Below are 22053 nucleotides of genomic sequence, written 5' to 3' on the forward strand. Positions count from 1 at the left end.
GGGTAAGTTCCTTTTTCCCTAGTAAAAAGTGATAGGAGAAGAGGAAATGGCCTCAAATTGCACCAGAAGACATTTTGTTTGGATATTAGGAAACATTTCTTCACCAAAAGGGCTGTCAGGTACTGGAACAGACTGCCAGGTTGAATCACCATCCCTGTGGAGGCATTTAAAGGTTGTGTAGATGTGGCACTTATGGACATGGTTTGGTGGTGGACTTGGCAGTGTTAGGCTAACAGCTGGATCTTTAGGGTCTTTTCCAACTTAAATGACTCTGATTCTAATTCCACTGGTCTGAGGTTTGTTGGAATATCACAACTGATGTCTGTAGTCATACTGCACAAACAGATATGGGTAATATAGAAATATTGTGCTTGTAGTTTAACAGTGAGCTCATTTAACAACTTTTTCTGTTCATCAGCATATTTAACCATTAATTGACAACTGAAAAGTATTTCCCTCCCATTTTAAGACTTGGCTCAATTAATGTATTTCAAATAGACCTGTCTGTATAATTTAAGAGGGAGAAAAAAAACAAAGACTACCATAACAAACACTTCTACAGCAACAGTAAAGGTCAATGCAATATACAGGAAAGTTAAACAAGTATGGGCTTAGATATTTCCCAGGAATGGTTTCTCATGTTTGCAAACAAAGAAACAAAAAAATTTTATATACCATAATTTAATACTTAGGGGCTCATATCCCTAAACACTTAAGTCATAGACTCAGAAAATAAATTCAGGAATTTTTGTCTTGGAAATCTGTAACCTTAATTTCAAGATAAATACTGTATTGTTTTAATTTAAGTTCTACAGTTCAAAACTCATCTCCAAAGGAATAAGGAAGAACTGTCAACAGTTCCTAGTCAGATACCTGCCAGATGGAGACTGGCTCAATATAACTGAACTTTTAGACAGGAGTTCGTTTCCTTAAGGGCCTGTGAAGTTTAAGAGGCACTTTAATTTACAATAATTACATTAAAAAATGTTCCCAGAGTTTTCCAAAGTTGTTTACTATGCTTGCTGAGACCACAAAAACCGATCACACCTTTCCAACATAGACTGAATCAGCGCTCTGCAATTAAAACAAAGGAGAAAAAGAAAGGTTAAACAGTAAAAAAAGCTAACAACAGCAAGAACAACGGTTTTGGTTTGCTTTTTAAAGAAAAGTTTGTAAAAAATGTGACTGCATTTCAGAAGTAGCAACCTGATCACTATTTATGCCTTCTCTGGAAGGAATAGGTGAGATCAGAGTCTGTGCAGGACTCAGCAGGACACATCTCCTTCAGAGAATCTCCTTTACATATTCTTTAATGTATGACTTCCTGTTTCCTTATTTTCAATTTTCAAATGCCTACACTGCAAAACACATAGTTCTTAAATAATAGGAGAGCTTTTACCTCAGCCTAAAATCCAAGGTAAAAATGTGAAGCACTTCATGTTCTTGTTAACTGAAAAGAAAGTTTAAAGCACAGAGGAGATCCAAAACAAATAGTGTGGATCTTCTGTTGACACCTCTCTTACCTCTGCCTCTTCTCAGCAATTCTCAGTATCTCACAGACACCAGTAAATCTCTCAGACAACTCTGGTGTCAAGCCACACTCCTGCAAGAGAGGCAAAGCACGACTGGGGCCGATGGCCCTGGCCAGCAGTAGAGCCACATTTTCCACAGTGATGCAGTCTGGGCAGCTCGTGCCACCATTGCTGATGGCATTCCCGTTCTGTTGGCCATGGTGGTGCAAGGCTGTGCTGTGGTTTTGTGCAAGATGCAGAAGAAACTTCCACTCTTCTATGGTCTCTGGAATGCAACCTAGATATAAAATGAGTTTGTTATGTTATTTGTAAACCAAGGATTACTCTAAGCCTGCTATTTTAACTATATCTGTTGTAAAATGGAGGCTAAATATTCAGGTTTACTCTGGGAAGATTTAAGAAAACCAAGCATTACCAACATGCAAATTGTGCACAGATATGTACTGCTTTGACTGACCCAGTGTAAAGATTTAGTGGTGAACACACAAAGCTTCACAATAATTCAGTATTTAAGGCTTTAGATTAAGTCAAGAGTCAAAGTTTCGTCCATCTTAGGGGTACAGGGAATTTTCTTCTAAGTTCTGCCCTGTAATGCAATGCATTGCTCACCCTTACTTTGGGTGTGTGCATATGTAGTGTGGGAGTTTTGTGCTGTGCAGGAAGGCTTGCTATTCTTCTATCTAAAACAAGTTTACTTTTCACTCCCAACTGATACACAACTCTACATTCTTGAACTTAAAAGCATTTTCTAGCACAACTGATTTCACAAAGCACAGTGACTGTGCTTTGTGAATACAGGACTGTAACACCCATTCAAATATGCTGCACTATACAGTTAGGGCTACCTAAACAAAAAAATACAAGTTCAACTCACTTTGTGGGCAAATCATTATTCACAGGCAGTTCCTATATTACAAGTATATTTACACAGCTTAAGAATCACTAACCATCTTCTCCATTCAACAGGCTCAAATCATCCAAATGAGCAATATTAGTAAAGGCTTCTATTCTTCTATCCAGCTCCAGACAGAGAAAAAGATATCCAGGCCAAAATCTTGAATAAGAGAGTAAAGATTTCCAGGAATCAAATACTCAGTTTAAACCAAAGTCAAGAACAATTACATGCTCATTTAAGTAAAGACAGGAGCAACTACATTTCTTGAATGCCAGAAATAGAGTGGGGACATGGTGAATACCTCTCAACCAGAAGGAGTGTTTAGTACATTAAACTGGGCACTTAATATTCATCCTCAAAAAGTGAAAGGTTTTTAAATAAACACTGTCCAATTAAGAAGCAGACGGGTCATTTTCATTTGTATCTTTTTTGGAGTCAGAATACCAACTTACCAAGCATCAAGAATAACCAAGTCTTCTCCTTACCCGTGTGACTTACAGATGTGAGCCATCTTCTCTTTTGTAGCAAAATCAGCTGGGAGTTTAATCAAAAGCAGAATGAGCTGGCTGTAGCCCCAAGTAAACAAATGCGATCGTGGCCTAGAAGATGAGAAATTCGGGTTTAAAGCACTATTGATTTTCTTCAGAACATTATGGCAGGTATATGAAAAGAGAGGAGGAAAAATGAATGAAACACCATATGCAGTCACTCTGAAAAGCTTATCTATAAGTTATTCAACCCTTTGGTTGTCTCTGCTGAAATATGCAACATGCTCCAAGGTGACAGTGACATCTGAACTGTCATACAAAGGCTAAGCGAAAAGACTGCAAATCTCTTACAGCTTTCTGTTGCACTCAGGACCTTGGGTGAAACCCACCTTACCTGGGATTTCCTTCTGCATCCACAGTATTTGCTCTTTGTGGAGCATCATGAGAAACTGCCAAGCACAACCAATCCAACCGTAGAGACTCAGGCTGCAGAAGAGATCTAAGGAGAGACGGCCTAGAAAAAGCACACAGAAAAAATCCTACCAGTTTTAAATATACCAGATATGGAGAAGCAGAGTGTGTATGGACAAACAACCAACAACAACAAAAAAGATGTAAAATGAAATACAGAGAGGCATAAAATGGTTTATGTTTCTGCAAACTGAGGGGACCACAAAAAACCATCAAGTTAATTTTTTTTTTTAAATGGTGTCTAACATTGGTATATTAAACTGCAGACAGGAACAAAAAGTCAGTTTCATTAAAAGTATTGTTTAGGAAAACCCTTTTAAAACTAGAATCTAATCTAACAAAAGCTCCAATCTGATACCAACTAAAACTGGCAAATTAACTCGAACCTAATGCTAAAGAACACCAAGCAGATAGATAAAGAAACACTAAAAAAAAACCCAACAGCCAAAACCAAAAAACCCCACACAATTACATGATGAAGAGAGCAGACAATGAAAAAGATTCTGTATTCCCTTTACCTTTTATCCTCTGGCTTTGATTTCACCAGACTATCTAAATATGCTAAGAAGTGAGCTGGATCATTCCTGCAAAGCTGTTTAATATCAGACGGCAAAACAGAGGGGTAGAATTTGATCAAGGGCCGAAGAGCCGTTTCCCCAAATTTTTCATAAAGCCTGGAAAGAGAGGATAAAAACTATTTTCAGAACCAAACAGCAAAATGATCACTTTTCCAAGATGTCTTGCAAGTTCAAGACAGTACTGAAAGGTGATGTCTCTTAGAGATTCCCAGAAATCTTCACAAAATGTTAAGTGAACCGATTCCTGCTTGCAAGTTAACCACTCTGAGGAAGAGAAAAGGAAGATTTGGGTACAAACCTTTGAGCATGTACCAGTAACAGTGGGCTGTCATCCCACGGCCCCAGGTCATGCAGCAGCTTCAGTATTTTCAACATATCTTCACCCTCCATTGCTAAAGCCACTGGACTGTGACAAGTCAGTTCTGAAATAAATCAGTGCACAAGTTACAAGATATGGGCAAGGATTTTTTTCCTTAACACATATACCACCCCCCCATTTTGTCCTTGCACTGAACAACAGTTACAATTGCCTTCATGGAACTCTCCAACTACCAGTAGTAACAAGTGAGCAGATCCTACTTGTTCATTTACAGAAATCAACATCACTAATCTGTGCTTGCAACAAATTACAGTTATAAAGCAATTTGGTCATTCTTGATACAATTAAGGCATGGAATAACACTCTTGATGTTTTTTCCTCTTCTTTAGACTTCTGAGGAGGTAATTTTTCTCTCATGTGAGAAAAGACAGCCCACAGCAGGATGTATGTCTTGCTGAATACAATACAGATCTGCATCAGTTCTCACATATTACAATTTTCTCCTCTTAATGAATAAAAACTGCAACTTGAACACTGACTTAATAGAACACAGAATTCAACACAAACCTCGATCCTGATGAAATGCAGATATTAACCTACAGGCACAAGTGCAGTCCAACTAATGCATACATTACTTTCACTTCTAAGGCTCTCAGAATCCAAACAGTGAAGAGATTCCCAGAAACCGGAATACCAAGATACCAACCCTCAAAGCAAGATTCTGTTGTTTAAATACTCCCTGTTGGAGCCAAATCAATACCAAGACTTTAATGCACTCTTAAATATATACAGCAGAGGCTGAATGTAGAGAACAGAAAAGTTCTGGTTTCCAATATAATCATGAAGCTCTGGTTCAATAAGATTAAAGAGGCATCAAAAAGATCAGAAAGTATTTCTGTGGAACAAGGAAGTCTGAAGTGATCACAAGCCACTCATTTGCACGAAACCATTCACTCCATTCAGTTTTGTTTCACATTAACCACATTCTTCTACAAGTTGAATCTTTCAGTGCAAATGCTGAAGCCCCTCCCCTCACTTTTGCCTTGTTTTTGCAGACATGATTCTAATTAAGATGCTTTTGCTCTTTGAAGCAGGTATATTTGTTTGTAAATAGATCTAGGCCGTGATCACTCCAGAGTTCAATCAACAAGCTCCATGCAAACTAAAAGTTTCAGAATTGCAAAGTAGGGGCAGAGGAGAACAGTCTCTCCAAGGTGCCAGCAGTTCTTCTTAAATTAGTCTTGGGGGGAAAAACAATCAACCATACAACTCAAAACCAGAACAAACACTCCCACACACCAACCATCCTCCCCCTTCCACACTACACACCCACCTTCTGCACACCTGCAGAAGGAGTATTTGCAGACACAAATTTGGTGTCTTCAAGCTTTTTTGTTTTGTTTTGTTTTTTTTTCTCTCAGTCTTACTTTCAGATTAAGAAGTAATACAATTTTCATTAGTTACCTTTCAATCCTGCGATGTACGTTTCCCATACATTAGGACTGGTTGCATATGTGGTTATAATACACTGCTTTACTCTTTTTAAATCCAAAAGAAAGAAGTATCTTCGCATAAACCTACAAGCCAAGGTCCACGCAGCTGCCAGTGGCAGACTTCCATCAGAGCCCTCCTCAGCATCACCACTTCCACAAGGAAAGACACGCAGCTCAAAACACAGTGTTGTCAAGTCCACAAGATCTTTCTGAACACCCGGTTCTAGGACACACGGGGGAGACACTTGAAAGCCGCAGTCCAAAGGTCCCCTCAAATCAGTACTATTTTCACACATGGTTTTGCTTACACAAGTTTCGTCAGTATTCTCCTTTTCAATGCAGCCTCCCAAAATACTACTCTGTTCCTTGTCCACTGGGTCTCCGTCAGCTGGACCCAGTCGCAGGTTTTCCTCCACGACTGCCCTCTGTTCTTCAGCACACACAGCCTTGCTTTTCTTAGAAGACAAAGCAGAATGGTCTTTGCTGCTGAATTTTTCTTCCAGATAGACAAGCCATTCCTGTAAAACCCTTCTCATACACTGAGGTTCTAATAAAACCTGGGGATCTTGGAGTTTGGCTCTGCAGCATTAAAAAAAAAGAGGTTTTCCAAGTTTAACAGTAGTAACATGCCGCAAGTGAAGCATCATATGTACTCTGTGTAACCCAAAGTATACTCCTGCACTTGATTAGTGTCAGTGGTTGCTATTTTTGGGTTTTGAGTGCATCAAATAGAATTTAGGCTACTTATTGCTGTCTGCGTTTGATCTCAGTACATTTTGAGTTCCCCAAGACTTCCTTCAGAATGGATTTTTGTTTGTTGGGTGACTTTGATTTTTTTAAACTGTGCTTGTAGTTAGGACAAAAGAATAATAATGCTGGAGTACCTAAATAAGCTTTTAGTGGGTTTTGCTTAGTTTTAAAAAGAGGAATCAAATCATTCCTCATATTAGATCCTTTCAGGTTATGTTAATAGACATTTAGAGCATTACTCTTACATGCATGTAATGAATGAAAAAACCCAGAATTTAAAAAAATGGTAATTTTTTCTACCAAAGCCTAATATATCTATACACTAAAAAGTTTCCCTACTTACAAAGCTTCTGCTGTTGCAGCTTTGAGATCTCTTAGACGGTCCTCCTCAGGAAGCTGGCAGTTCTGTGGTTCTAACCTAGAAAAACACAATCACTTCAGTCTTATCTGAAGTATTATCTTTAATAATTTAAGTGAGGACTTCCTCACAAATTTCCTCATTATTTCCACATTAATTCCTTTATTAAATACCAAGCTTTAATTTCTAAAGAAGGAACAGCTCAACAGAAATTATGGATAAAGTAAGCATGAAGAACAACAGATAATACTATTTTTATGGCCTTCTGTAATGGCTTCTACTCCAACTACAGTAGATTTCTGCAGGTACCGAATAAAAACCAGTACCATACCACTATATGAAAGTTAGTCCAAAATGGTAAATTAGCACTGGAATATGAAGTAACTTAACTCTGTATTAAAAACAAATAAATGAACCCAAATAAACACAACCCACACAAACCTAAAGCGAAATATGCTTTCAGAGAGCTAAAAGTGCTTACTCGCCACTCAGAAAGGACAGGAAACAAACTGATGGACTCATGTCCAACGAGCATCACAGATCTGTTATATGAGAATACACTATGTTCATGTTCTTGAGTCCTTGCAGCACTGTGCAGACTGCATGATTCAACACTCAGCAGTGTTCACTGACTCATCAACTTCTAGGAAAAGAGTCAGGGAGAACCAGTGAAACCCACCATAGTAATGAAGGCAGCTCGAAAAATCTAATGCTGAGTTCCTCATCCTGCTTGAAATAGTAGTTTTTCCCTAGGTTGCTATCCTCAGGACATTCAGCAAATGCAATTGTTAAGAAAATGTGATTTTGCACTCACTCTTTCTCTTCCTGGGGAGATGCTACCAGATTAGCAGTCAGCTCTGGCAGCTGCTCATCATCCTTGGCTTCTTGCCTCCCTTTAGTATCAGGACTTATATGAAGTGTGCCTATCTTCTCCGTAGTTTTGCGTACAAAGCTGGAAACACTGGGAATCAGAAGTTCAAACATTTAAAACTGAAAGTTCAAAGGCGAACAAAGCAAGCACTTTCTTTTCATTCAAACCATCATTTCAGAAAACTTTATAATCTGAAGAACTCCTGAAAAAAGGATGAAAGCAGTGATGACCAATAGGAATAAATCTCATTAAGAATCTGCTCAAAATTCATATTTTAGTCACGATCCATACTTTCAGCTCTGAAGTATTCAGCACTTGGTATTATTTCAGCTGGAGAAACAGGATCATGTACTAACATTAGTGTATATATTTTGACATGTATTTGTATGTCAATAAATGCAGACTGACTGCACTGAACTTCAAAGCTTATAAACAGAAAGCACCATTAGGAAATTATGTCCCTCTTGGTGGTAAGAAACCATTTTGCAATGCTTAAAATTAATTCTTCAGATTACAAAGCTCATAAAAAATGTCCTTTTCACATCGTCAAGTCCCAGCCCTTTAGGTGTTTTATTGAAGAGAAAGCTCGATGAACATACCAGAACACAATTATTTCTACCACTGCCATGAAGAGAACTATGTCATCAAGATCTGAACACAAAAATTAGCTTCTGCTTTCTAGTCCAGAACTAGTTTAAGAGCATCAAGAAAAAAAAAAAAAGGCATCTTTTACTATAACAAGGTATAGCAAAAGCCAAATGTTGCTGCAGAAGACAGAAAGGATTCAAAGGTAGCAAAACAACTGGACTTTAATGTCTAAAAGGATTAAAGGTGAATTTTTAAAAATTAACTGTAAATACGATAGTATTTTATTTAATTATAAATTGAATGCAGTGAATACTTGAAAACTTAGCTCTCATTGTAAGTAGAAATACTTATTACTAGTGAAGTCCTAAAAACCACTTACGGTTTGGAAAGAATTCAAAACATTGCATGTATTTGTGATAGTTATTCTGAAATCCTCACACTGTTGATATCAGCTACAAATTTTTGTTTCAGGACACAAGTCACATACCAAAATGATCAAGAGAGGACTATGCAATTTTTCAGATCACCACTGTGGGCCAGAGACATTTTACCTCAGTAATTAACATACAGCACTTTAATCAAAATCATGTATTTAACACCATGTCCTTTATATATGTACACGCCCCTCATTTTTGTAAGTGAGTTTTGACATAGCAAACTGATTTCTGCATAAAATGGACACTATCAGATTTACTTGTACCAGGTATAATCTACCATTATCCCTTAAATGTCCGGGGAATTGATTAGATTCACTGAAGAGTGCGTGGGGGAAATTATAGACTACTTTGCAAGTGTGTTTTAGCAATATCTAACTGATTTGAATATTTTAATGTTTGCCTGCAAGCAACATAGGAAGTCTTCACTCATTCTTTAGAAATCTAAGTCCCAGGAAAGCAAGATTCCAAAAAGAAATATTCAGTAAGTTTCCTTTGAATACAAACCACAGCCACAGTTTACAGGATAATGTAAAACATTCTTAGATATTTAACAATTATTAACTACTTAAAACCCAAGGTTTAAATCTTGGCTCCACTGAAGTCAACAGCAGCACTGTGAATCTTCATTAGAGCCAAGATGCAAGATTTAAATTGTCTGGCAAATCTGACTGCATGTCCAGTGTTCCAATTCAAGTGTTATGTGTTTGCACAACAGAACATGAACTAAACCACAAAATGCTAAAAATTCAGAGGACAGAAAAGGGAAAGATGCAATGGATGAATGAACCTGCTGCATGCTTTACCTTTCTTTGACAGCTTGGACGAGAGGAGATGGGGAACGAAATGACAAAGGAATACTGAATGGGAGAAATGTCTCATTCCGGTCAGCCTCAACCACCACTGATGCATGACATACGTTGTCTAACAAATGGAATTGAAATAAAAAGTCATGAAACAGTGGCCTAGCAAAAAATGGAACAGTGAAATGAACTGCAAGTCACTAATTCATTAATGGATAATCTGCATGCAATACTTTTCTACTTAATATTCCAGAATGTGGGGAGCCAGGTTTCAAGGGCCATTTTACTGCTGACTTTGAACCTAGTAAGTTTGCTTTACTAAGATTGTTTTGGCTCTGTAGCAAGACAAATTATGATCAACAACTGTATGAAAAATATCTTCTAAAAGTAGACTTACAGTCCATTTAAGGGAAAAAATCTTGATATAATCCACTGACATTTATACATCTAGGAAAATTAAGTATTGTGGCATACATCAATTCACATTGCATGATTTCCAAAATCTTAATCACATATGAACAGAGAGAGACACATATGCCATGGTTAAGGCATAAATCACCCTCTTATTTGAATGGACTTAAAAATATAAGTGAGTCCACAGCTCTCTGCCTTTTGATAAGAATCAGAGGAAATACAGAACCACTATTTCCTCTTCACTCTTATATCCCTAACAGCATCTACAATGTGTTTTTTAATAATTTCCTGGTACAAGCACACACTGTATCTCAGTGGTGTAAATAAGAAAAAAATGACCATTTTAAGCAAGGATGACGCTGCATTTTGCAACAGTCAGCAGTAACCACGGTGTTGAGAGGAAAAAACACTGTGCTGTTACGGAAATTCTACCATCAGAATCCACAGTCCCTCTTGACAGTGGCTAAAGGTCAAAACTGATTTTACAATTGTTTGCAAATAAAGCTGCTTTTGTTCTTTATGTAGACTAGAAACCTATAAACTTATGACATCTTATGTCAATGCGAGCGGGGAAACACTAAGTCCATTTCTTTAAAATACCAAATCAAGTACGTGTGTTTCAATAAGCATCTAAAACATCTCTACTTGGAAATCATCAACAATTTGTTATCTCTTGTGGAACACACAGAACTTTATCTTCTGACAGTCAAAAACTAAGTCCCTTCATTTGCAAGTTTTAATATTGGAAATGATACACTCACAGGTTTTCTCACTTGTTTGTCTGGTGATGTAGGTAAAGAGGCACATGTAAACGTAAGTGCTACAAACTGTGTAGCTTAGTCAGCAGGAAAACACTAATGACAAGTAGGGGAATAAATACCAGTTTCTATATTCTCCCTACCCACTGTGTATTTTTGCCACAAAGCATCCAAATTCTCTCCATCCTCCACTGGCACCTACTCTCTGCAAAAGCTAAGAACAGCCTTTTAATTGGAAAGTCTGTCTACCATATGTGGAACTAAGCCAGTTCCTAATCATCCCAGGTTTCTGATTGGGATTGGGAGGGGGTGCAGAAGAGAGAACGCTTTAGTCCAGTGACAGACATTTGTAGGAAATAAAAAAAGCTCCCTGGATGGGTTACACTAATGTTTGCATGTGTAAGAGATGCTCCCCTGTACAAATTAAACCCTACAAGCAAGTTAAGAACACTTATCAGAAGCCTATTGGTTTCCTGAACAAATATAAAGCCAGAGCCAAGATTAAGAAATTCTTTCCTGGGACAAATATTATGGAAGGATATCGGCTGCAAACAAATCTTCTTTGAAGCTCAATTAACACTAGCATAGACAGCTGAAGGAATCTTAGCATTAATGCTGAATTACACATGGAAGGGGGGGAAGCTGGAGTGAATTCCTAGCCTGGTAAAAGCCCTCTGGACCTTCTGCTTTGTTTGCTTTTAAGCTTGGATTTCTGTGGAGCCAGCTTTTCAGCCCAATGTTTCAAGAAGGATTTTGACTGGAAGGTGGGGTGACTGTTCCCATTGGTCAAATTAGAGGACTTAATAATGAATAACTTGATAGTGGAAAAAAAGAGCACAAAGCCAACCCAATTGAATTCTCATAGAACAAATAAAAATCACATCCAAACCCCATATTTTCATTAAGAAACAGTACCAAGGTCTACTTGCTCATCTTCCTGGTGTGCAGGAAATTCTTTAAGTCTCTCATCTTCTGAGAACGTTTGACTGTGGAGAGAACATGAATCTTCATCTGACTGACTGCCTCTCCGACTGATAACACGGTATATTCCGGAGTCCAAGACACTGAAGCTTTCCTGTCAGACAAGGCAGAGGAGTTAAGACATTGTGTGAGTTGTACTTCTGTGTTAACATCTTGCCATGAACTCATCCAACCATACCCACACAAGTAACATCACAGCACTTCATGATTCAGTGTCTGCAAAATCCCTAACAATGTATTTTTTACATATCCAGAATGGAAAAGGACACAGATGCCAAGAAGAGTGCAGTTCAGTGACTTGAAAAAGACGTGGATGCTGCAATGGCAGCCTGTGAAACAACTGGTGTGCTCAGTACAAGGCAAAAACCATCTCAGCTTTAGTCCTGCAGCTGAGACAGTCACTTCACCCCTTCTTGCCTGCATGCCCAAGAGTCCGTGTTCTTTTTGCTGGTTAGCCACACCCAGACAGCACAATTACAGACCCTGCAGAACTGTTTAGTTCCAGGACACACACACACATTCTTTTGCTCATGGTCAGTCTACGGAATTTATTTTCCCATCAACTAATTTAAAAATACCACATCAAGATGGTTTTTACACTACTTGACTTTTTAAACTTCACTTTTTAAACATTGTTAAAGCAAAAGCAGCAGCTGATACTGTATTAACTATGCAGTATTTCCCTTTTCTTGAAAAGCTGCTGGGAAGCCAAGAAAATACAAAGCAGTTGTACATGTAAAAGAATATTAGAAATACGCTGTGTAAGAGTATTAGAAATATGTTTTGACTTTTTTCTTTAGAACTTTCTGCTTAAGCTTCATAAAGTAAGATAATTAAGCATTCAGACATTCAGTTTTCCCCACATAAAACTACAGTTACAACCAAGATGATCTTTACTGAAGCATATTAAGACACTAAACTCAGCTGTGGAGAAAGCCCCCTTCATATCAATCTTTTTTTGCATCTCAACCACTAGCCCCAAAATAATATGGAAAAGAGGCAGAGGTCTGAGAGCTTACAGAATGCAAGTAATGGTATTTCACACCTAATTTTAGAAGGTAGCACTATAAGCTCTAGTAGGCATGGTAAAAATGAAAGCCTCATCTTCAAAGAGAACAACAAGGTGATTTTAAGCCATAAAGATAAAACCTGTAGACAACATTTTTAGCCCTACCAATACACATACATGAGATGAAATACTGCTTCTTCTACTGCTGCATGCGGAATCTAGAGGTTCCAACTTGGAAATCAGTTCTTCCAGTTGCATAGTGAGATCTTGTTGGGTTGAGGCATCCAGCTGAGACTTCAAGTGCTCTAGCTTGTCTAGAGGCAAATTTTTTCTTGCCTAGAAGTACACAGTGAAACAGAAGCATTATTATTTCTAATGCACACATGAAAAGCAAAAAGTGCCATATGTGCAGGCTAATATTCATCCTAAAAGTATAATATTTAGATGGCTTTTTAAAAACTCCAACAAAATGATTCTCTGTAACCCATGAAACTTAATGGAAGGGGGACAGGAAAGACAGTGAAGTTGCACTGAACATTTACATAGAGATGTTTACTTACTCTGCAAGAAATAATTGAATTTTGGAAGAGACAAGAGACCCTGGCAGCAAGGGTCCAGAACCCTCTTCTCATCAGACGCTCTACACAGCGGTCGACCAGCAGAAGGGAGAGGTGCACAACTTTTCCATTTGTATGCAGACAGAACAACTCACTCTTGTAAACTGCAATATCCTGAATATCTGCAGAACCAGATGCACAGAAATATCTAAATTACTGAAATTGTTAGCCAGCATTCCTTTCTGTTCCTGAAAGAAGGTGGAAGTGTATTTTTCATCTGACTGCAAATGAGTGCAAAAGCCTAATACACCATAGCATGAGTGGCATGGGGAAAACAAACTGAACAGTGCTGATCTAGCATCCAAAGTATCAAAACTTTCCAGAGTTGCATTTCTAGAAAACATTCAAAAAGTACACTAAAGTTACCAAAAAGTTTCCTTTTGCTCAGACAAAAGGAAACAAAAAACTAAAGGGAGACAAAAAACTAAAGCCTGATAAAGATGAGAAATACATCATTGTTAGCTTTGAAACACAAGGAAAACATCCATTGGTAGAAAAACACTTTGGCCTTTGAGCACTTTTCAGATGCAATAGTTATGGTGTGTGCAAACACTCCACGACAAAGGCATTGGAGACTTAACACCAAAACGGAGGGAGAGACAGGGAAGGAAAAGACTGACTGATACAGACTGACTGCTGTAGGACTGTGCTTATAACCACATACACAACTGTTTATGAGGGTTCACTCATTTGACAAATAAACATATTCCCTGGATGCAATTTAGACAGGTGTTAATAAAAAACAGGTTTTAAGCTTTCAGCGGTCAGATTATCCTTCACAGGACACCTGACAATGAACCTGAATAAAGAGAAAAGAGGAAAAGATACTGGAAGTTAATCACCTGTATTTCAATTACTGTATTTTAAGATTCACTCTACATCACATTTAGTTTCTCAACAAGCATGTTCTCAGAAATATGGAGGGAGGGGTTGGCTGGAAGAGGCAGGGAAAGGGTTAATATTCAAGGATATACCTGAGATAACAAGTTTTCTGATAAATGTTCTGCAATCCAGCTGCAGAAAGTGAGCTTGAAAAGGCTCCACGTTAGGCAAGGACTTCAAAAGTGACCAGTGTAACAGACAATATTACAGAGCAGTTTTGTAACATTTACCTTTCACTTCACTCCAGAGTAAGACTTGAACGCTTTGGGGAAGAAAAATATAAATGCCTCTTTCTGTCCAGGTCACCACACAGTGCTCACTGCAAGCAAAGCAGATGTTAATGGAGCAAGTGGATTGTGGTAAAATGAAAAAAAATAAAATATGCAGGAATGGCATTGGCTTAAGTACAGCAAGCAAAACGTAAGACAGTTGTTTAGCACGGTACTTGGAAAATTCTCACACAAGAAGCCAAAGCTGGTAATATAAATTAGGAAATTATACAATTTTTTAAAGTCTACTTTATCATAGGAAGCTATGCTGTCAAATACTCACGTCAAATACAGCAGCTTGGGGAAAGATAGAGATTGTGGAGAGCAGCTGGAACCAGTGTAATGAGGATCCTGCCTGTAAAGTAAAATTATTATTTGTTACAAGCATAACTACAATAACATCACTTCCTTTGCACAATATTCTTAACCCTGTAAATACATTGCTGGCTTAAACAAATACACTCTTATGACAGCAGCATTCACTGGGGTCACACAGACACACCTGAAGAATCAACATTTTGGCATTTTTGGTAACTCTCCTACTGGTTTCAGTTATTAGAGAAGAATGTATTAAGATGACAAGTAGGATTAACATTTGACTGCAGTAGGACTTTAATTTTCTCAGCATTAATGCAGTTCTTTCCAGCTCGTCTGGAAGTCCCAAGCAAGTTTATCTGTGATAACACTCATGTTTCTACCTGAGAGTAACCACAGGAAGAGGTGGTGATGAGAGCAGCTGCTTGAACTGATGTGTGCTTTGCACTTCCCCATCAAAGTTCACCTCCCACATCCTTGAGCCAGGTCGAGCACAATATATTAATGGCTGCTGATTCCCACTGTTTTTTCCAACAGGGAAGAAACACGCTCCAAATTCTCCATCTCTCTCTTTATTACCAATTTTCCAAAACTTCTCTCTAGTGGAAAAACAACATACTTGTTAAGGCAGCATTAAAAAAGGTTCTAATTAATTTTATGTTTTTCTTCAAGAGCAAAAATACTAAGTCCCAGTTGTTGAATTGCTTTTGGTGCTTAAAAAAAAAAATATCTGTAATGACTATTATAAAGTCTGCATGAAGTCTATACAAGACAGGGTGTAGAAATATTCATTAGTTTAAACGAATGCTTAAACTACAAAGGTGGGTTTTTTTCAGCAGAACCAGTTAGTCAACCTGGTGATGGGAAAGTAATGGTGCAAATGTTCCCAGAAACCATTTCCAATTACATGAAAGATAAGATGGTGATTATGAATAGTCAGCATGAATTTATAAAAGGGAAATCATGTTAATAGCCCTATACAACAGAACAACTGGCTTGATAGATTAGAGGAGAGCAGTGGATGTTGTTTATCTTCACTTGACTAAGGCTTTTGATACTGCCCCTGCCAACATCCCCACAGACAAACTGAGGGAGCATGGGCTAGGTAAACAGACATCAAGGAATGCAATGTCCTGCCCTTGGGAAGGAATAACCCTAGACACCAGTAGAGGCCAGCTGGCTCACCAGTACAAGAGACAGCAATGCACTGGAGCAAGCCCAGCAATGGGCCACAAAGCCAACTAAGGGACTGCAGCACCTGCCTTGTAAGAGGCTGGGAGAGCTGGGCTGGTCAGCCTGGAACAGAGGAGGCTCAGAGGGAACTCATCTGATCCCATATGTACAAATACCTGATGGGGAAGTAAAGAAGACAGAGCCAGACTGCTCTCAGTGATGCCCAGTGAACGGATGACAGGCAACAGGCAAAAATGGAAATCCAGAAAATCCCATTTCAGCATGAGAGGATTCTCTTTTTTTCCCATTCTCTGTTATTGTGAGGGTGGTGAAATGCTGGCAAAGGTTGCCCATGGAGCTTGTGCAGTTTCCAACCTCAAAACCTAACTGGATGTAGTCCCACAAAATCCACCCTACCTGACTCTGCTTTGAGCAGGAAAACTGGACTGAATAATTTCCAGATGTCATTTCAGAAATTGTATGTGACTCTGTAAAGTCCAGTATTTCACAAATAAAATACAACTTGCCTCTCAGTATCACACAAATAAGTGCGTGTAAGTGAAGATATGAGCAGTCTTCCATCCAAATAATCAAGCTGAACAACCCGAGAATCTACAGTGGTTATAATCTGAACAGGAAACATGACAAAAGTAGCAGCAGCCTAAAGTTAGAGAGAAAAAAAAAGAAAGAACACATACTGGTCTTCAGTTCAAAGTAAAGACTATGTCATTCAGTTAAAATTGCAGAATTCAGAAAAGAATCATGTATGCTACAAATACACAACATAAGCACTTCCTTTCTTCTGTGTCCTTTACAAAACAAGGCTTCAGTACTCAGAGGCACAAAACTCTAAATCCTTCTTTTCCCAAAACCTTTACTGAAGACTTAAGAAAAAAAAAATCATATTCTTGTAGCTTCCTGACATTTCTTTATAGTGTTTTTTTCTGTAACATTAGGAGAGATTTTTTTATTCTTGCTATTCTAGGCTTTGTGCTTTTTCTCCAATTCTTCCCACATGTACTTTGAGCCAGCAAACAGTTTTATGGAAACAGACCTGAGGGCTTAATTGATACAAAAAAACCAACTTCTATTGGATTTAGGTTGTTTATATAAACTCACCTTCTATATTACCCTGCAGCAAATTACCCCAATACTATTTATCACACAACTGTCTCAGTTTGCATGGGTTGTAAACACTCTCAGACTTCTTACTAATAAGAAACTACTGGGAACTACACTCAAGTTTTCTAGAAGCCGTTTGCCATTTTTGCCAGCTGAAAGTTGTTGTTCTTGTTAGGAATGTGACAAAGTGAATTACATGAGAGAACCAACAATGCCATTCCTTTAACAGGCATGATCAGACACATTTCTGTGGGCCTTGCCCTTCTCTCCTATCCCCTTCTCTCTTTTCACAGCTGATTTTTTTCCCTCTTTCTGTAAATACAATGAACAGTATTGCTACCTTTAAGTCAATTTTCTATCAAAATCTTCCACGAGGGCTAGAAAGGACCTGGAAGAGCACAATGATTTCCAGGTTCTGCTCCTCTTTACAGGCTAAAAGGACTTCTCCTTTTAGTCTGTAAAGGGACCCAGTAGTGGTAAAACCTAAAGAACACTCAAGGGCTAGAAATCAGGCTGCTATCATTAACATGTTTGCCCTTTGCACAAAATGTAATGGATGTAGGCTTGATGTCCACCCACCATTTGTTTTATCTAATCCATATCTTTAAGAATGAGAGTATCCAGACAAAGTCAAGGAAAATCAGAGTTTGGGACTGCCCTTTCTCAGACCAACAGCTGAGCTGAGGACTAAAACAAACAGCTGAACCTGTAGCTGGACTCTACGGAATCCAACAGACTCAGAAACACCAAGACTTGGATATTTGTAAGTTACAAGAAGCAGCAGCTCATCCAGTTTTTAATTCTGAACACTTGAAAGCATTTTCCTGTTGCATTACTAAATTAGAAGGAGAGTGGGGCAAGTTCATGGGTCAAGATTTCTACTGTTGTCTCAAGAGACTAGTTCTTCATCCCAATAGTTAAAGCTACCAGAACATCAGCTGGCAAGTCCTGCCCAGTTCTACTTTACTAAAATAAACAAAAAGATTCCACACATCACCCCCTGTGGATTAATCTCAATCAAAGTATGCAACATTTTACCTTCCCTTGCTTCGATGTGTTAATCTTGATGGCTGATACTTTTCCCACATGATCTCCTACAAAAACTCGAAGGGCAGCAGTATCCCAGCACAGAGCTGTGACTTTTCTGCCCTTATGCTCGGAGGAAACATAAATCCGTTCTGGCTTCCCACGACGTTCCTGATTCAGCTCCCAGACTACTACAAGACCTTGGCTACAACAATTTAAAAAAGAAAGTACAATTTGAGAAGAAGTCTTCTAATGTCTTATCAGTGATAAAGTTGCATTTTCCCAAAGAAACAAAAAACCCAAGGGAAGCAGCACACCTCAGGGCTGGTTCTCTTGGAGGCTGCATGCTTTCAAGAAGTGTCTCACACTTAATTCTGAAGAAGAAGTGCCCTTCATTGCATTACAGTGCTTCAGCAGCTTTGGAAGGCTAATCTCACATTTACTAGAATTGCCAGTGAGAATGAGAAAAAATACTCAAGTTTAAATGGATTTTAAGCAATGTAAGTGGCATTAATTACCAATGTCTCTCTGCCAAGTTAATGAAGATGCTTCTTTTGATGCTGAAAGGTCTCAGAGAGACATTTATCATCATAACTTCACATGTATGAGCTCTCCCATAAATGTTCTGTTACAGAAATAATACTTATTCTGGAACAATTATTCCAGGAAAAGAAAAAGTTAAGTAAACTGTCTGTGCAGAGAATCATTCTGTAGGGCCCTCTACCAGTTAATTCCCTGGCCCCTCCAAGTTCTCAGCAGGCATCCAAGTCTGAAACTTAGAAGCTACTTAAAGATATTTATCCAGCACTCAGGTTTGTAGGTGCATCACTCACCTGGTGGCAACAGCAACATAGTCTTCATCATGCAAACAACAGGCCACCCGGGAAATGGCACCTTCCTGAAAGGAGGTATATGAGTGAATGCAAGTAAAAGTGCTCCTCTACTGCCTTTACCACTATGCAACTTAATTATCTTTAAGACATAAACCAGAATCATGTCAGCAGATGCCACCACTCTCTTGTGATGTGGTTGGGTTTTTTTGGTCTGGGTTTTGTTTGCAAGCACTGAGCTTACTCCAAAAGGATGCAGCTGACAACAACATGAGAACATCAAGTGCAGTGACTGCAGTGCATTCTCCAATTTGTAAAACACAGAAGCATCAGTCTCCTGTCTTTGCACCTTTGGGATTTGCCAGAACTGAGGGGCTCCCAACCTAAAAAAAATGTCTGCATTCATGTTACACTGGAAGCACCAGTGGCTCCCAGGAAACAGCATCTACTGTAGAAGCAGCAATCCCTGTTCCATCATCTCTTCCAGTAAAAGCAAGTCAGCCTATCTTTTCTTCACTTATCCCAGTATATCGTGGTTTGGGCATTCCAACATTGGAAGTTATCTACACGTGAGTTTTTCTGGTTTCATGTTCAATGTTTTCTTCTGATTCTTAAGTATTCAGGTGACTTTGTTGCTGCTGTTAAAAATAAGCATTTGAAAAACAAATGTCTTGGGTAATTTCTTTCACACCTAATGAAATCTATTACACCACACACTCTAGGAATACACTCCAGAACCGCAGCCTATTTTAAACACAGCTGTCCAAAACTTCACCTTATTTGGACAATTAGCAAGCTGAAGATTCCTGTTGACTCTTAATAAAGATTAACTTGAAATAATGTCTCTTTCCCAGCCCCATTTTTGTAAATCTTCATTTAGCATTCTTTACTCTTACCTTATGAGTGAGAAAGAGTCTTTGCTTCCAACCATCTTTCTGGATAAGGTTCAGTCCTCCTCCTGAACTACCCAGAGCCAGCCATCTCTTCGACACATCTATACATGTGCACTGAAGGAATAAAAATCATAATGCACAACCTGGCTGCTAGTAAGTTCTAAGCACAGCATTTTTTTCTTGCATTGTTATTTTTTTAAAGGCTTCATTGTTTGCCAGCTGTGTGCACCCCTCCTGAAACACTGGCAGCAGAGATACTAGAACAGCACACTCCGCAACTGGAGCAAACAGTGTAAGGCAGCAACCATGTCAGACTGCGTTATGTACCCCACAGCTGCATCAGAAAACACACAGAGTAACAGGATCCTTTGTCTTCACTCTTTCTTAGAAAGTGTTCCCTCCCATAAGCTAGAATGCACACCCCCAAAAACAGTGAGATGAATCCTATGGTTTAATCAAATAATTAATGAAATAAGGTTATTATTTGAATTAAAAAAAACAAACCAAACCAAACAGCAAACACTACAAACTCACCTTCAGACGACTGGAATCCAGCCTGAGTGCAGAAAGCAATGGATCCAAACATTCCAACTCTGCCAACACATGGTTGTAAGAGTCTGGAATTACTGGCACAGAGGCCATTGATATACACGACTAGTGCTGCTCACTCATGAGTATGTTACAGCTTCAGTTTTTAGCTGTACCTGCCAAAAATGAAGTTCTTGATTAGTTCATTTTTATAGTATTATATCTGTTTTTCTGTATTTAAAGAAATACGTTTTCCCACTCAAAAATCATCAGGTTTCAGTTTGCCAAAAAGGCCCAAGGGCTGCAAAATTAGATTTCTGCTTCATTTATGAGAAGGTTTTGTTCATTTCAGATACCCACATTCAAAATACTGAAATTGTATTTACATCCACCAGTGAAACAACTTCTACCTAACTATGGAAAAAGTCTTGTTTTATAGAAAAACACACTTCCCCTCATAGCATGCACCCTTGATTTGAAACTAATTTTCTCAAGGAAAACATTTAGCATTTGCATTTTACACCTACATCATCTTCTCCCTCAAAACTAAATTTAATAAGTATTATCCTCAAATAATACTCAATTTAGAATTACCTGCATTTGTGCATTTTGATACAACTATAAACTATTCTCTCCATGGTCCCTCTTTTCCACCATACAGGAGAGGGAAGGCAGAGTGAAAACTGGTGACTAAATACCTATCAAAGCTGCAACCTCATATATTTTTTATAAAGGGCACATACTTTAAAAGAATCTCTTGTTGAGCTTTTAAGTTGTGCGTTGCTTAACAAAACCCCAAACTTGTTACACCGCATACTCAAGCCCCTGAATTTCTAAGTAGCGTTTAGTGTGCAGTCCCATAAATTAAGTAACTCACTCCCAGAAAAGCCAGTCATGTGGAACCTCACGTTTCCTTACAAGAAAAGTGAACGTTCTCACCAGGAACTAGGAAAAAGGAACAGACGCATTTAGCCAGAGAAACTGAAAGTTACTTCTTCAAAATTCTCAAGACGTCTTAAAAGTCTTAATTGTCACTTTTACCCTCCCGATTATCTCCCCTACTCCGCTGCTGGGGAGGGCTGTGTGGCCACGAGTTGCCGGCTGGAGCTGAACCACGACACGGCGTCACTTTCTCTCCAACACACGGAGCGAGGCGAAGCACCGCAAAAGCTGAGAGGGAACCCCCCAACTCCTCCCGGAACCGCAGGCAGGGCAGGGGCGGGAGCCGAGAGCCCCGACGGGGCCGCGGCACAGACCCCCTGACCCTTTAACGCGCGGGGCGGCGCCGGCCCGGGGAGACGTTCAGCCAGGAAGCACCGCTCGTCCCTCACCCACGGTCCCCTCTCTCCCGGTCCCTCACTGGTCCCTCACCGCTCGCTCTCTCCCTCTCCAGTTCCCTCTCCCGGTGCCGCTCCCGCCGCCACCTCCAGACTCCGCGGTCACGTGACACGCGGGCGGGGCGGGGCAGGGGCGCGCGCCCGCTCGGCGCTGCGTCACCCGGAGCGCGCGGGAGGAGGAGGAGGGGGAAGAGGAGGAAGCCGCGTCAGGCGCGCGCCCGCCCCTGCCCCCCCGGCCACGTGACGCCATGACGCGCGCGCCACCCCCTCCCTCCCTCCCTCCCGCCGCGCGGGCCGGGGCCGAGGGGACGCCCCTCCC

The 22053-nt window shown here is 39.5% G+C and overlaps 1 protein-coding gene across 7 annotated transcripts; it reads right to left on the reverse strand.

The window, feature by feature from the left end:
• Positions 1-664: 664 nt before the first annotated feature.
• HPS5 (HPS5 biogenesis of lysosomal organelles complex 2 subunit 2) lies at positions 665-21830 on the reverse strand. Of its 7 annotated transcripts, none has more exons than XM_032689731.1 (23): positions 21769-21830; positions 20404-20573; positions 19873-19983; positions 18980-19044; positions 18159-18351; positions 16526-16659; positions 15209-15424; positions 14794-14865; positions 14472-14560; positions 13303-13481; positions 12920-13078; positions 11668-11827; positions 9584-9701; positions 7699-7845; positions 6870-6944; positions 5748-6355; positions 4263-4386; positions 3905-4060; positions 3310-3429; positions 2913-3026; positions 2480-2586; positions 1524-1809; positions 665-1074 (listed from the first exon to the last, which is right to left on the reverse strand). In XM_032689731.1, the coding sequence occupies exons 2-23, from the start codon at positions 20509-20511 to the stop codon at positions 1014-1016; spliced, it is 3402 nt and encodes a 1133-aa protein (XP_032545622.1). In that variant the 5' UTR covers positions 20512-20573; positions 21769-21830; the 3' UTR covers positions 665-1013. The 7 variants fall into 7 exon arrangements, 6 of the variants coding, with proteins under 6 accessions (XP_032545622.1, XP_032545626.1, XP_032545625.1 ...); XM_032689735.1 differs by lacking the exon at positions 21769-21830 and adding an exon at positions 21729-21748; XM_032689734.1 differs by lacking the exon at positions 21769-21830 and adding an exon at positions 21454-21714 and having other exon boundaries at positions 20404-20574.
• Between the last annotated feature and the right edge of the window lie 223 nt (positions 21831-22053).

The sequence above is a fragment of the Chiroxiphia lanceolata genome, chromosome 6 (genome assembly GCF_009829145.1).
Source record: "Chiroxiphia lanceolata isolate bChiLan1 chromosome 6, bChiLan1.pri, whole genome shotgun sequence".
In the NCBI taxonomy this organism is placed as follows: domain Eukaryota; kingdom Metazoa; phylum Chordata; class Aves; order Passeriformes; family Pipridae; genus Chiroxiphia; species Chiroxiphia lanceolata.

Bases quoted from the DNA above. Each gene is read 5' to 3' on its own strand.
- HPS5 (XM_032689731.1), bottom strand. From the start codon at position 20,511: ATGGCCTCTGTGCCAGTAATTCCAGACTCTTACAACCATGTGTTGGCA. The intron at 19,045-19,872 runs GTAAGAGTAAAG...ACCTCCTTTCAG, and splicing joins GACTCTTTCTCACTCATAAG to GAAGGTGCCATTTCCCGGGT. The intron at 6,945-7,698 runs GTGAGTGCAAAA...GTGTTTTTCTAG, and splicing joins TCTCCCCAGGAAGAGAAAGA to GTTAGAACCACAGAACTGCC.